The 15541-nt window shown below is 39.5% G+C and overlaps 1 protein-coding gene across 2 annotated transcripts in view; it reads right to left on the reverse strand.

The window, feature by feature from the left end:
* Window positions 1-4511: 4511 nt before the first annotated feature.
* LOC137180105 (platelet-derived growth factor subunit A-like) overlaps window positions 4512-15541 on the reverse strand; it is a 31863-nt gene continuing 20833 nt past the window's right edge. For both annotated transcript variants that reach the window (XM_067585328.1, XM_067585329.1), the window contains exon 6: window positions 4512-6300. In XM_067585328.1, the coding sequence (XP_067441429.1) occupies window positions 6266-6300 (35 nt within the window). In that variant the 3' untranslated portion in view covers window positions 4512-6265. The remainder of the gene's footprint in view (window positions 6301-15541) is intronic.

Genomic DNA, 15541 nt, shown 5'->3' on the forward strand with positions numbered 1-15541 from the left:
GTATGGATGTTTGAGCTTCTATGTGTTTATCTGCCGCTGCTATGAGAAAAGACATTGTAGTTTATATATATACATTTTCAGAAAAAACAAATTTAAAAGTTTTGTGTGATTTTAAGACAACATAAAGAAACTCTTTGCCTTGAGGCTGCAAAGTGTCTTAAAAGCCCTGCCATCAACAGTTTGGCAGATTTGCTCTACACCACAATCTGTTTTGCCACTTAATTATCTGAACAGGCTGTATGATGAAGACTGGGATAATAGCAGCACAACTTTACTATGTGGAAAACAGTGAAAACAGGCTCGTGTCCTATCTGGCATCTCTTTCAGATTACGTCATCATGAGGGACTGATTTTCACACTTGCTTTTGAATGGGCTCTGCATATTTATTTCATTATACTCTTTTATGTCCTTTGTTTAAGTTGAACAAACTGTGCAGTGGAGCTACTACAGTGAGAGTGGGAGTAAAAGAAAATAGATTATATAACCACTGTGGTTGCTGTGCTGCTCCTTCTTCAGCATATTCCCTGAGTGCAGAAGAGAGAAAGGCAGCCTTTGTGTGGTTATATTAAGGCACTAATCTGCAGAGTCAACAGACGGAGGGTTTCTCTGTCCCTGTGGTTCTGTGGCAGCGGCCCTGTTGGGGTGATGGCTGCCATGGGACTGCTCGTAAATGTCTTTGTGGTTGCCTTTAATTCTCTTCTTCCCAAGCCCAGGCCAGGGTGACTGCGTGTGTGTGCGTGTGTGTGTGTGTGTGTCTGATGGCTATCTTCTGCTCCAAATGAAAGGGTCTCTCGACTGGTAGAACTTTGAGGTTTTGGCCCACAGCAAATTATTGCCACCAATATACTGAGGCAGTATTGTGTGTGAGAGAGAAAGAGACTGAAACTTATGTGCAATGTCGCTTTTGGACATCAGCTTATTTCTTGAGTGAAATTGATAGATTAGTGATTAAAAATAAACTCCACTGTGAGGTCAGAATTGCATCCAATACGGCAATATAACTCCAATATATGTCATACCTGATTACATCATACAGTACGTCTGATAGAGAATGAAACCGTAACCATCTAACATGACTGATTAGAAAACCAGCTCCAGCTGTTCTCATAGAGAAATACTGTATGATCATTATATATCCTAAATAAAAATAGTTCAAAGCTACAATAAATGAGAATCCTTGTGACATTTTTGTTAAATCATTATCTTTCTGTTGAAAATCCCTTCACTCTTGTTTCTGTTTTTATCCCTCTATCACTCCACCAACCCTTATCCCTCTCTCAATCTCAGCTCTAAAGCCTTTTAAATGGCGCTGTGACGTCTTATGGTTGATTGTTCAAATCGTTTGCCAGTTGGGCTCCCAGTTTGAGGAGAATTTTTGCGGTTAGCCAATTGGTGGTTTCCACAGGGAAAACATTTTCATATTAACTGATAAAAGCTCTCAATACGTGGAACACACTGTATTTTTTTTGTCTGTGTTGCCTGCCAGTGTATGTTCATGTGTAAAGTAGATGCATGGCATATGAAACCATGTGCGGATTTGGAAGAGGCCACCCACTCAGAAACTGTGGACTGGGCTGTTCCCAGGACTCCTACCCAGGCCAGACTTATCCCGGCCAATTTGGAAGACTCCATCCTGATCCTGGGAACATGCTGTACCTGCACTAATGAACATTAATGTGTTTTCTCAAGCTGTTTTTTAAGAACTCCCAATGCTAGTTAGTTATGGACTTCATCAAATCATGTTGGCACCATGTTTGTTTTCAGCTTCACATTCATACATTTTCACATCATGGAGCTACAGAACAGTCACTCAACTCATTTGTGGTTGCTGTTCGTCTCTCCTTTCCTCACTGAGATTTCTACCTGCAAAATGAACCCTAACAAAGTACATTTCCTTCATTTGGAATGAAAGGTAAGCTCTTATTGAATCTATTATTTTGTTCACATAAAAGTAATTACTAGGATCATTGCTAACCTACCCCTGGCCTCCGGTTGTGATGGAGACTTAAAGGGAATATAGACTTGTGACTGCTTAAAATGCAGTATGTATTTTGCAAGAGCTGCAAGAGACTTTATTTAATTGTCTGACATTTTGGCAACAAATAGTGTCATTAAACAGCTGGAGAATCAAGGAAATTCAGTTAAAAAATAATAATAAAATGATTAAAGTATCAGCAAAGAAACATCAAACATATTTTAGAACAGAGGTTTTTCTGTGCGCCTCTGTGGTCATTCAGGAAACGCAATCCCGAGATCAATCTACATGATAATCAGCTCAATAACGGCCTGAACCCACAGACATGGGTCTCGAGTGTAGTGTGCCATAGTGGAAGACTTCTAATACATGTTCTGTGATGATGATGAATGACGTTTTATTTCATCACCTTCAGGTCAGGAGCATTAGACCAACTTCACTCACCTTCTTACTGACTGGAAAGAAAAAAGACTAACTGTCAAGTGATTGAGTGCGTTTACATGTGGACTAGTATTCTGGTTATCTTTTATGTATTTAAATACCACATCCTAGTTTCAGAAACCTGGATAAAGTCTTATCTCGGTTTTGAGAAACCTAGATATGCTACCTGGAGTACTCCAATAGAAACCAGGATACTGTTGCATGTAAACAGGTTAAACAGGTTTCTGAATATTCTTTGTTAGTTCAAAATATAGCAAGTGAGATGGTAAGAAATCAAGATACAACTGCACACAGATGATCAGGAACCTGGATGCTGTTGGGATCATGTATACAGGAAGATGAATAATCAGGTTTCTCATGTTCCATGTAAACGCCATATCCCGAATATGATTAAAAGCAGGATAAGGTTCGACACCGGGATACTAGTGTGCATGTAAATGCACTCAATGAATGGTTCCAGGTTCACTTTAATTCATAAAACTGGTGTACACGCTCCTGGTGTAGAGAAGTCAGTCCCTGGCAGAGAGACGGTGAGCTATGATTGGTCAGCATCTAACATGTAATCTGCCAATATCTCTCAGCCGAGTCATGTCAAGATTTAATGACTATGATTTCCTAATCTGACACAGTGATCATTTCAAAAGATCATATCATAAAGCCTAAATCTGACATTCATGGTTGTCGATAGTTTTCTTCATGAGGCCCCAGTGTTGGCTTGACCCACTTCCTTCTGAGTCACTGCAGCCATCAGTGTTATCTGAGAGTCAACTACTACCACGCTCTCTAATTTGTACAACTGTTTGCTCAAGAAGACCTCTCCCATACTTCTAACCAGCTATTTCCAGTCTCTATCTGCCAGATCAGCTCTCTAACAAAGAGTCTTGCTGGTTGTTCACACCAAAGGCCTGGCAGAGGCCCGGGGGCTCTGTGGCTGTTCATCAGCCCGCACTGCCCATCGCTTCTGACCTACCCTTCCCTCAGGTGACAGTTGAACCATGCAGGCGGTGGCCGACCTGAGTGCAGCCTCTGGCTATAGGTCAATGACCACCTCATTGTTGACTGAGGAGGACCTCACTCAGGTCATGTCAGCTTTGTTATACCTTATTACAAAGAACAGAGCAAAAAAGTTTTAGGAAAAAAATTAAAAACAAAGAGACAAATTGCAACAAATCCCAGGTCCACGTATGCAAGTGCTCTCAGGGTATTAGTGTGGTGTCTTCTCTTCCCTTTCTTTTATTCTGCCCCCTTCACCTCTCAACTGGGACCACCAAGGCTTCTTTTTATCTCTGGGAAAGGCATCTGACTTTGACAAGTTCACTTAAGTCTCATACCGAATCGAGCAAGGCTCCATTAGGGAGGGAGTTTGAGTGGGATGAAAGATGTGTGCTGAGGGGAGGAAGCTGGGGGGAGCAAACACGGCTGAAAACACAGAACTTGGCAGGATGTTACTTTCTCTGAGCTGTTTTGTCAACAGGTGAAGATGTAATTGCACACTTGACTTGTATGGCTCTTGTTGAAGTCTTCTCATTGCTCCACAGCCACTGTGAGGAGCGGAAATTTAAAGAGAAAAGAAAAAGAGGTTGTCAAGCCAGCCGATTGTGTGTTGACGTGACAACACTTTCCCCCCTGTCAATTTGAATTGTTTTTCTGACATGGGTCAAACAAAAGTTATACCCTTAATTCCTCCTGTTTGGCCAAGTGTGTAAATGAGAAACAGAGACTTATTTCCATTTCCAGAGTCACAGAGCAACTGGAGGCTTTTAATAAAACACACTGAAACACAATTTCACAAAGTCTTCTTCATTTTTAGAAAAGTTCCATTTTGAAACTGTTGTAGCAGATTCATCTTTCTCTTCTGCTTTGGTAATGAAGCCCTTTGGTATCAGTTGCAAGAGCAAAGCGTTGCACAATTTTTGCTGTTTTTAAACCTGCATTGACAAAGACATACAGTAAATTGCTGAATATGTTAGCAAACAGTTGCCTTTTTTTACACATCTAGCACAGAGCAACATGAACATTCATTTGAGGTCATATTTCTGGCCACCTGGTGAATGTAAGTCCAATATTCATTCTGCTTTTAGTTTTCGTCTCCACCCCATATTGGGAAATCCCTGGCTCTTTAGCTGCTCAAATATGTTAGCTAACTTTCTTGCTAAGTTGCTAATTTTTTCTGTAGTTTGGTGATGGCAGGTAGTGTACAGTTGATTTATCGGAGCTTTTACACTGAAAACAACTGCCAGATGTGTCTGGAAATGACACATTTGAGAGCAGTGAGCGTTAACCAAAACACTAAAGTTTCTGGTCGTAAAATCAAACATAAGCTTAAAGATGTTAAAAATCTAAAACCGTTTCTCTCTCATTTGAGGGTGAATGTCATCAAGTCCTCTGCTTGCTCTATATTCCTCTAAGAGATTTATGACTCAGTGCCTTAATAGTTATTTCTGTGCATATTTGCATATGTGATCCAATACAAAGTCAATGGAAACACAAGTAGACACAAATTCGTTCGGGGCTGTGCAAATTAAAAATGTTTTAATTTGAGCAAAACATTTTTGTGTATCCTGGTGCTTTAGGAATCTGCTTTATAAACATACAGAGACGAGAGGAAAATGGAGAGAGAACACAATGAGTGAACTCAATTACAGACACGCTCCCACAGATGCGGTCAGCACGTCCGTTGCTAGCTAGTTTATAGCTAACGTACAGTTTATATTTTGGCTGTTCGGGACAAATGAACACAAATGTTCCACCAGTCAAATGCATGCAAATGACGCAAGGGGAAAATTTGCTTCACATTTTGTCTGAATACAACATTAGAGGAAGATATTAGTTTATAAGTGACTTTCTTTTAGCATGAGATTAAAATAAAGTACAAATGCAGTCAAAGCAGAGGAGTACATGATGGAGTACACCATGGCTCAAATTTTGGAAAGAGAAATGTGTGAAGTCTGAAATTATGACCTCTGCTTTACAATCTGTGCTCTCTACTAGTTATTGCTTACTGTGTGTATAAGAGTATGAATTGTTTTTTGATGTTACAACATAAGGTTTTTTAGTAACATACTGTAAGCAGATTTATAGAGGTTTTTTTTCACATTTTGAAAGTAAAGTGAGGTGATGATGCTCGTCTTTGGCTATAGCATTTGAACTTGTGGGCCCCTGGCCTCAATCTGCTTACAAGACGAATTACGTAGAAATTGTCCTCTAATTTAAAATGCTTTACAGAAATATAGCCTTAATAAATTCAAATTGTCAAGGCACCCCCAAAATGGCAACAGATGTTTGAAAGTGGAGAGGTAGAGCGGAGATGAGATAGGAATCGTGGTGATGATAAAAAAGATAAAGAGTAATTGTGGAAGGAGGTGAGGAAGATGTGAGGATCAAGAGTTCAATGAATGTCAGAGATGAGAGGAGATCAGTGGGTGAGAAAGGTAACATCATGGAGAGGTGAAGATGAAGACTAAAGAGGATTGTAATCATCAACATATGAATTGTCAGTGTATACATCAAGGTACCTTTTTTTCAGCTGGATGATAACATGTCTCTGTATTAGTCCACTGATTGATAAAGATACAAATTCACACACCAGGCAACCAAAAAATGTTTTCCTGAATGAAAAGTTGAAACTTGTTGGAGACTCATTTTTATCCAACAGCAAAACAGTTACTTAAGATAAAGCCATGCACGCACCTTGCACATATGCTTCTTTTCAAAGAGGTCAGAGCAAAGGATTCCCCACACCACCGGGCCCCTGCAGCTGGATACTTTGGCGATCATGATAGATGTAACACCAGCCACCCTCCGACTCACAGCTGGAATAAAATTTCCTGTCCGTGACCCTCCACTTATCAGCGTACCTCTGCACCTGTAGGCCATTCTGCCACTGCAGAGAAAGAAGAAGAATGGGTAGTCAAGTACAGATAGGGAGTCTTTAGTATGGCTCAGATCCCAGCTTCACATCTGTTGAGGACTTACTGTGCCAGGCACGGTAGCATCTGCATGCATGACAAGTCATAACCCGGCATCATCATCTTTCACTGACACAGACCACTGGAAATCCCTGCAAAGCCTTCCATAAAATGACATCTTCACATAACATCATCTGCTTTCTATGTATTTGGCTAAACCCCCTCCATGTTCATTTATCTGGTATCTGTTTTTCTTCATTTATATCACGTGTTTCTTTTGTATGTTCTGTCACAATCATTTTCAGGAATAATCCACTTCACACGCTACATGCAAAAGAAATGTGAATGTGGTTTCATGTTCATGCTTATTGTCATTCATGCATCTGATAAACTAGAATATGATGCTATACATTACAGCAGGTCAGATCAGTTAATGATGATGATAAAAATATAATTATTAAGAATAGCTTTTTGGGTTTTATCAAAATTTTTTATCGCAGACATAGGTAATCTGAAACTTTTAGCAGCAGAGTGTGAATGCTACGAGATATTAGTGTTAAATCAACTGTTAAGCTGTGTTGAGAATTTACGCAAAATCAATTTTAGAGGCCACACAGTTGCATACAAAGTCAATGGAAAGACACAAATACACACGAATTCACTCCTGGCAGCACAAATTGAGGCAAAAAAACATGCCAAGGGGTGTTGCCTTCCACACTCTGGAAACACGTGCTAACAGGTATCATAATCAGGTAAGATTAAACTTATTTAAATATTGCGACAATAGTCCAACTCAGTGTGAGTCCCGGAGCAAACTGTCAATCACAGCTGTCAATCAACATCCACACGGCAGTGTCTTCAAATCTTATTAACGTAGTGATTATTTCCAAAATGACCACCCGCACACTTATTAGAGGGCCGAAATTTAGCAAGTGAGACCATAATGATTCATTGAAAAAGATTATTTACTTAGTATTTGTAGAGAGAAGTTGACACTTTTTGAATGGGAGTCAATTGGAGCCAGCATATAGAGGCCTTTGGTGACATTGCACTTTAAGGTGCTTCCACACTGGTTTCAGCCTCAAGCCATCATAATTGCTGCTTGGGTCGGTGTAGCATTTTGCTAGCTAGCTAATGTCTGTACAGTCAGTGTATTTCCTGTTTGGGACAAATCAAAAATTAAACTGCATGTAATTGGAAAATGTGCTTCACATTCAGTCTGATGTTGAGTTTTTATTTTGAGATGCTGCTCTAAAGACGCATCAGTTCTACGAGCTGATAAAGCACTTCTCAACTCTAAATCTTGAATCTCATGATGCCCTTCTTCTTCTCCCTTTTTCTTTTTTTCTTCACCACTGTCCCAATCGTCCCTCTCCTCCTCTCTTTATGTCCTGCAGGCATGAACACACTTTATGACTGTTCCTCAGAAGTCTCCTGGCCTTAATCCTCCCCGGCTTAGGAGACAGAGAGACACTTTGCTCCTTACTTCCCCACCGTTTGATCCCACATATTGTGCTCTTCTGGACAGCAGGGAAGAAAAGGGCAGGGCCGGGTGAGAGAGCAAGGTGGAGAAAGAAGTAGATGCAAGGCGGAGGGGGACAAAGAACAAAGCAGAGGAGAGAGAAAGTGTGCTGCGACTTTGCCAATATGAAAACAAGACGTAAATTCAACATTGCCAAGATGGATATCTTTTGTTTTTGAAGTCAGGGATGATTCAACTCAATCCCTGGATTGAAGTTTTGATGCTGTTATTATGTATCGCGTTGAGAGAAGGATGAAGAACAGAAGGAGGGGAGGAGGAGGAGGAGGAGGAGGAGGGATGTATGATATGAATTCCTGTTGAGGAGGACAGTCATATCAAAGCCAGTGGGCAAACATGATTTGTGGTGGAACCTTGCAAGATATTCATAAAGAATGATATCTCTGCATGAGAGAGGTACCACTTTGATCTCAGTCAGGAGTGGCTGACAAGATGCCCACAAGATGTTACAAATCAAAGAGGAGGGGAAGAGGGAGGCGGAAATATTTCATATTTTCCTCAGAATGTTTTGATGTTTTTGTCTGAAGCATATCTGAAATTCTCTGGAAATCACCTCATCATGCCAGGAGAGAAATGTGAAATCTGATGGGAGAAAGGAAAGTATTGTGTGTGCGGCATCTTTGTGTGTGAAGTTTTCTTCATAGGGTATGGACATGGGAGTGTGATTTTTCTTTCTTTGTCCAGGAAAGACAATACCAGACCCCCTCGGGTGTGAGCATCTTGAAGGAATCTCGATCCCTGTGGAAAGCAAGCTGGCACCTGATGGCTGGACAAAGCCGGGGTCAAGAGGTTGCGAGTCAAAGGTCGGGGAAGGAGCCCCGATGTGGACGCAGAAGAAAGACCGGTGAATCACCTCAGATTAACTGTCTAGCTTTTTGGGAGGCAAGAGAGCAGCTGTTTCTTTCTTTTTTGGTGGGACAAATTTTGCTGATTGATGCAGCGGCCTCTGGCTTTCACCGTGGAGAGAATTCAGTTTTATGTTGCATTTTCTGTATTTTTCCTCTCGCTCTGTTTGGGACATTTTTTTCCTTTGTTGTCAGTTTAAATCTATCTCCATTCAATATGTTTTTCAAATTGTGAGCTGCTGCACATATCAGTGCCTACAAATCACAAGCAGGACTTGACCAAAACTTTTTGAATGATCTCCATAACGTCTGCACACAGCACTCAAATTCACTGAAACAGGTGGATATTTTATAACTATAAAGATTAAAACAATCTAGTAAAGAGTAAAATCCATATTTCTTTCCTTTATTTGTTTTTTAGTCTTGAAAAAATATTTGGACATTTTGGGAAATATTTTTATTTGCTTGCTGACTCTGGAAGTGTTTTTCTCTACTCTGTATTCCCATTTCTTCTTCTAAAGATATCCTCAATTTAACTGAGCATAGAAACACAGACTCATCTGACTAATGTAACAATCCCATAGGTTTATGTCATGGACACTAGCTTCAATTATTTTTAAATTTAATTTAATTTCGGAGAAATTAAGTTTTGTCTATCATTTCGGCATATCAGACAGCTAAAAATACTACAATACCCATGTGCCTCAGGTGCAATTGCCATACAGAGGAAGCCAGTCAGGACTGTTAAGGAAATACAGCAGCATAGTTGCTGAATTCATCCACAGTTTGCCCAAAATAAAAAAAATAAAAAATGCACCACCTGCTGTTAGCCAATATGACAGAATATTGACCCTAATATACTGTTCAGGTTGAATTTGACCCATTTTTACATTTGAGAGCACTAAAACCACCCTAAACAAAAATTTAAATATTCAGTATATATCGGTTTTCCCGGTTAAATTTGACATATTTATTTAAAAAAAAAAATCATGAATCAACCTTCCAAAATATTTATTGTATTCTTCACATTCAATAATATTCATTGAACCATAATATAGTGTGATTGTGAATGTTTTTTCTTCATAAACAGTGTAAAGAATACACTCTCTCTGCTCTCTGAAAGCTTCATTAAAGATTCATCACCTATTTATTAATGACTGATGACTGTTGAATGAATGAAAAATGGATTTGTGGTTCAGAAGTTTGGTAAAGGGGATACCGTGACGGGCCAGAATATGCGCTTGGTCGTTGTATGTATCTTGCTGAAAAGCACGTTGGGAGTTAACGCCTGCCTCAAAGTTTTTATGTAAACAGTCTTGTACTGACTGACTTCAACTTTTTAAAGAACCAGATATTTTCTAACACAGTTGTTCATCATTTGCGTACCGATGACTTAACTGGGAGAATTTCATGCCGATCCAAGCCATAAATTGCTCCAACTGTGAGTCATGTAATACTGTCTGTGGGAAAAATGAATGGGAATTTTACTTTTGGAACCAAGAGCACCCAAAATAGCTCATCGCCCTAAAGAAACAGCAAGCCTTTATGCTAGGCTCATCGTCTGCTGCCTGTAGCTTCATATTTAACGGACAGACATAACAGTGTAATCGGTCTTGTCATGTAACTCTTTCTCAAGAAATTTGCTGCTGCCCATTTCCAGAAAAACATCCTTAACTGACACACAAATATCTCTTCAGCTGAAATCTACAGATTCTCATAGGGGAGTGGTGATCTCAGCAGGAAGTTATACTTAGTCATTTGTACTGATGGTATAAATGTACTACTGAGAAATCTTGCCCAATGCAGCTACAAATACCCATTCCTCCCACAGATACATGTATTCTCAGCGTCACTCTCAGTGAAGTTTCCTGAAACTTCAACCACTATGCAGACAGAAAAGATTTCAAAAGAAGCTGTCTTGTTTCTTTTTTCTTGTTTCCTGTTTCATTTTTTTTTTCTATTTCTATTTGTCAAATGTCACTTTTTTAAGTCCTGCAAGGAAACCAGGCCTGAAAAAAGCGAGACAGTTGGTTGGTGTTGGAGCCCAAATGGTGAAAGATCAGTGTAGAAAGTTGTTGGTTTAAAGGAAGTGTTTTTCTTTTAGTCAACAAATCCCATGAAAAGACCAAAACCAGCATTTTGCTTGTCTGTTACGCAGTACTTTCTGACTTCCCCTTCCTCTCCATGGAACCAAATCTTATTTTGCAAGAAGGAGTCAGAACTCCTGATGATTCACTCTAAAAAACATGTTTGGAGCATTTTTCAAACTTGAGTGTTTCTTTTCTGTGAGAACTTGTCTCATTTTTAAAGAATATATATGAATATATGAGCAAAAATGAATTACAGTATAGATGCTAAGTTGAAAAGTAACACATGATGCAAACACAAACATTATAAGTGACAGATGATTTTACAAGTGTAGTTAAAGTCCTTCCGTCCCCACATTCAGAGGATTGAAAAGGATGGTTTATGGGTAATAAAAAGGGAAGTCATTGTAGTCCTTTAATGAGTCACTGCGCGGCTTCTTCTCTGAAGTCAGACCCCCTTTATGCAGACATGAATGAGGCACATTTACTGGCTTTGGCCATGTGATGGTCATCTATTTCTTTTATGTTGGGTGCATGTCTTCCAGAGTCAACAAAAAACAAGCCGCTGTAGTCGCAGGATCTCGCTCTTCCTCCTGTGCTGGAGAGAGTTCTTTGCTGTCTTGAAATATTGATATGTGTTTATTTTAAACGTGAATGAATTCATGAGCGAGATCTAAAGTCCTGCTGCTGTCCTGGTTTCCTTTGAAGATGAGATTCTTGATCTAAGTGGGACTAAAAAAAAAAAAAAAAAAAAAAAAAAGAAAAATGATTAACTTGCCTGTTAGTGGTGTGGCAAATCATCAAGCTGTCAGACTGCAGAATGATTTTAAGCTCAATCTTCTGAAAAACCCCGCTGGTCTATTCACTGAAGCATGTGCCTGCTCTCTAAATGTCCATTCAGTAATAAAACCAGATTTACTATCTGGCCCCCATCCACCCCGCTTCTATATCCACCTCTCCATGAGCCCCCCCCACCCCCCCACCCCCTTTCCCTCTTTCAGCCTATTGATGTCTTTCTCTCTTTTTCCACTGCTGACATGAGTTTTAGTATCTACTCCGGGAGCTCCATAATTCAATTGAGATCAATTGAAAGTGAAGTGAAAAAAACAGGTTTTACCATACAGCGCAACAGTTTTATCTCAATAATAGATAGTTGTTAACAACTGAGGAAAATACTGATTTATTACAACTTTTCTTATTCTGTTTTGTTCATCATTTCATTGTTCTCAGGTTGAAGTATAAGGCTGGAGATTTTCAATATTTTTCTAATTGTCTTCTTCATTCTTATATGTGCAGATCCAAAACAACAATGAACTGATCCTCCTTACACGTATTGTGTGTGTATCCAAAGCCTGATATATCTTATTCCTCTGTTGTCCATAAACTATTAAAGACACGTCAATGGGCCACATCATTGCACTGGGTGACATCTTCCTCCACCACATAGTTTACTGTCATGGTAGTTTGTTTAGAAACGGTTCCAAAAACCATTACCAGCGATCACGTTTTCAGTCTCTGGAGAGTAGTTCTGTGTAGCGTAGTGTAATGTTCCCTAGTGCGTGGGAACTCAATTGGAAGAGGTTTGTTCATTCATCATGAAAAGGCTCAGTAAGTATGGAAATTAAAAAGTGGTATTAAGAATAAACTTTCACACTTAACCTCAAATATATTAAGGATGAATAATTTAGCATCTGGTTAATAAAATAATTAGATTTATTTTTTTTTAGAAATAAACACTAGATTCCTTGTGCGGAGATGATTGATCAACTGTAACCGTGGCACCTGCTGCGGAACAGCTTTAATTCGTTAAACTTCCTGTCAACTTTATGTCTTCGGCTCACCATAATTCCCAAGATTATAATCTCTTGAGCCACACAGAGTTCATAAACTGACCTCATTCCTGCATGCAAACACCAGCTAATCCCCAGCAGGGAATGGATTACATCTGGTTCTTTTTTTCTTTTTCTTTTTTCAAATTGTATTAAAGAGTATACAGTAAATTGTTTAATTAGTAGTATTTCCTGCAAATTAAAGCTCTCTTTGGAGTCGGGATACACAAGCAAACACGGGGGGGGGGGGTCAATCTTGCAAAGTTTGGCTCTCCTATAAATGTGGGGATTAATAAAACCTCTTAGTTCTGCAGTGAACATAAATGTTTAGATGAGAGGGGAAAACCTTTGACTTAATGATCCTTTTCCCTAAATAAAAGTGCAAAAGTGCAAAAATAAACCTTAATTAGACAAATACTATGCTAATACATTGCAAAGGTCACGGGAATTAAACGAAAAAAAATGCTATGGCCTTCTTAATGGAGTGCCCACAGTAACGGCTAAATATGCAGCCTGCATAAATGTATTGCATATGAAAGGGATAAAGAGAGCTCAGAGTCTCACATGTACAGTATTCATCCACAAAATATTCCAAAGGATCTAAATATTATGCTCCATGGATGCTGTTGCTCTCCTTTGGCATCACAATGGCTCTTAATGGCTTTGTGGTAAATGAGAACGCAACCACAGAGGGATTAAAGAGAGAGAACATGCTAGACTGACATAAAAATAACTACGATAGACAGACTTTGCTTACCACTACATGTGACATCGGGCTTAATCTCCACGCACAGCCGCACTCCTGCAAAATAGGTTAGTGGAAAGTCACAGCTCTGGAAGGCTTGTTTGGGAGCCAAAGATGTTTTATGTTATGTGACTTAATGTTGTGTCATATTACAGTGTTTAAATCAGCTTGGGTTTACTGTGTACGCACTCAAACACACACACACACCTTTATCCTTTAACAATCCAACTCCTTCCTCCAGTGAGTCCATCGAAAAGCACTTAACCCCCCTTCCAAGCTCATTCCCGTCTGTTTTCACACTGCAGCTTTTCTCTTTGTGTCTCTACAAACACTCAGTGGCAGCAGCAGGCCTTTTGCTCAGCCCGGCCAAAGACAATGGCGGAGCTGCAGGAGATGGAGACGCCGACGACGATAGAGGAGGGGGTCACTTTGTCGAGTGATTTGAAGTGGCTGACAGCAGGACGGCTTTTTTTTTTTTGTTGTGTTTTGTGTGTGGAAGAGGCTTATGACTTTTAAAAGCTAACAAATAGTGAATAGCAGAGCAGGAGATGTGTGGTTGAGTGGTGGAGGGTGTTTCCAGGAATATTTGATAGTGATCAGCAGCTGTTTCCCCCGAGGGAACAGTGTGATGCAGTTTCAGTGCTTGCTTCGTGTTTCATGTGGGAACAAACGCAAAGTTATAATCATGCAGTTTTAAATACAGCTGAAAGTGATGCAATACACCACCTAAATGTACGTCAGGATTGGTTGATTTGAGGTGTGTGCTTGTCTATTTTATTTTCTCAGTAGGGACAGTGGAGACCTGGATTTTCCAAAACCTAACATACTGGACAGGTGCACAGTCGGTGCTAGTGCTGGAGTCAGCGTTGAACCAAATCCTGAATATTTCCACTAAAAAATAAATGAAGAAAATATGAGGGACCAGAGAGTAAAAGCATCTCAACTATGGAATGATATACCCGATGAACTTTGCAAAATCCTCTTTTAGATCACATTGGAAAAAGGCTTTTTTTTTTATACCTTGACTTAATCTGGGTGATATGTCAAGTATGTATGCATTTATGTGTGTATATGTGTATGTTGGTGTGTATAACATACAGTATATATTGTGAGTTTATGACCTGATTTATTTCTTTTCTTTTACTTTTTGCAAAACACTTTGTAATATTTGGTTTCAATATGTGCTATATGAATAAACTTTATCATTATCATCATAAAAAGTAATGGTTAAAGATGAAAAGATGCACAAAGCAGGTTCTCCAGAACAACAGAGCACCACAGGTGATGTTGAACAGTTTCATTATTGTCAATCAATTTTTTTACTAACTTGTTGAGACTTGAAACAGATTTTTTTGGCTGCTTGGGTGCTGCATTATCAAGCTGTGGACACAACACTTTTAAGTTGATACGGTGAACTTGTTAGAAAACAGTTGCTTATTTTCAAATCCAGCAGACACAGAGCAACGTTAACATTCATTTGTGTTTCTGGCCACCTGTAAGCCCGATATTCACGCTCCTTTTAGCTCTGTTTTGGTCTCCACTAACTTCTGGGAGAAATATAGCTACTCAGGGGTTAAATTTGTGTTGCAATGCAATGTTCATTAGCTAACGGCTAACTTTGTCTGTCTGTTGCCAAGGCTGATAATATACAGCTTTTGGAGCTTTTTGATGAAAACAGCTGCCTTCTGCAGCTGGTAACAGTGCTATAAGAGTGGTGAGACTGAACTAAAACAGCGAGCTGAAAGACAATGTAAAACTCCATAGAGCTGATGGGAGCTGCAGAGTCTGGTGATAATGGTGAGTTCATCACTACAAGTGAACCCTTTCACCTACAAATAGTAGGAGTGTGATTCATTGTTAACATAAAAATATTGATTATAGCCACTTGATTGATGGATCCACCACAGTGGTTGTTAAACATTTATTGCTTTGGAACTCATATTGTTATGTAATTGTTCAGCTCTTAGCTGACAGCCTTCGTCTGTGTCTCCACTTCATAAGCTGAGCTCAGAAACCATCTGTCTACATAATATTCTACCACATGTGAGCATGAAGGTGCATCAAATACAATTCACTTGTCATCACTGTCAGTCTTGCAGCATACAGTAACACTTGCCTGAAAATAATATAATCATGTTAAGGTATGCTAACCATTGTTGAAGTTAGGCTG

The sequence above is a fragment of the Thunnus thynnus genome, chromosome 3 (assembly GCF_963924715.1).
Source record: "Thunnus thynnus chromosome 3, fThuThy2.1, whole genome shotgun sequence".
NCBI lineage: Eukaryota > Metazoa > Chordata > Actinopteri > Scombriformes > Scombridae > Thunnus > Thunnus thynnus.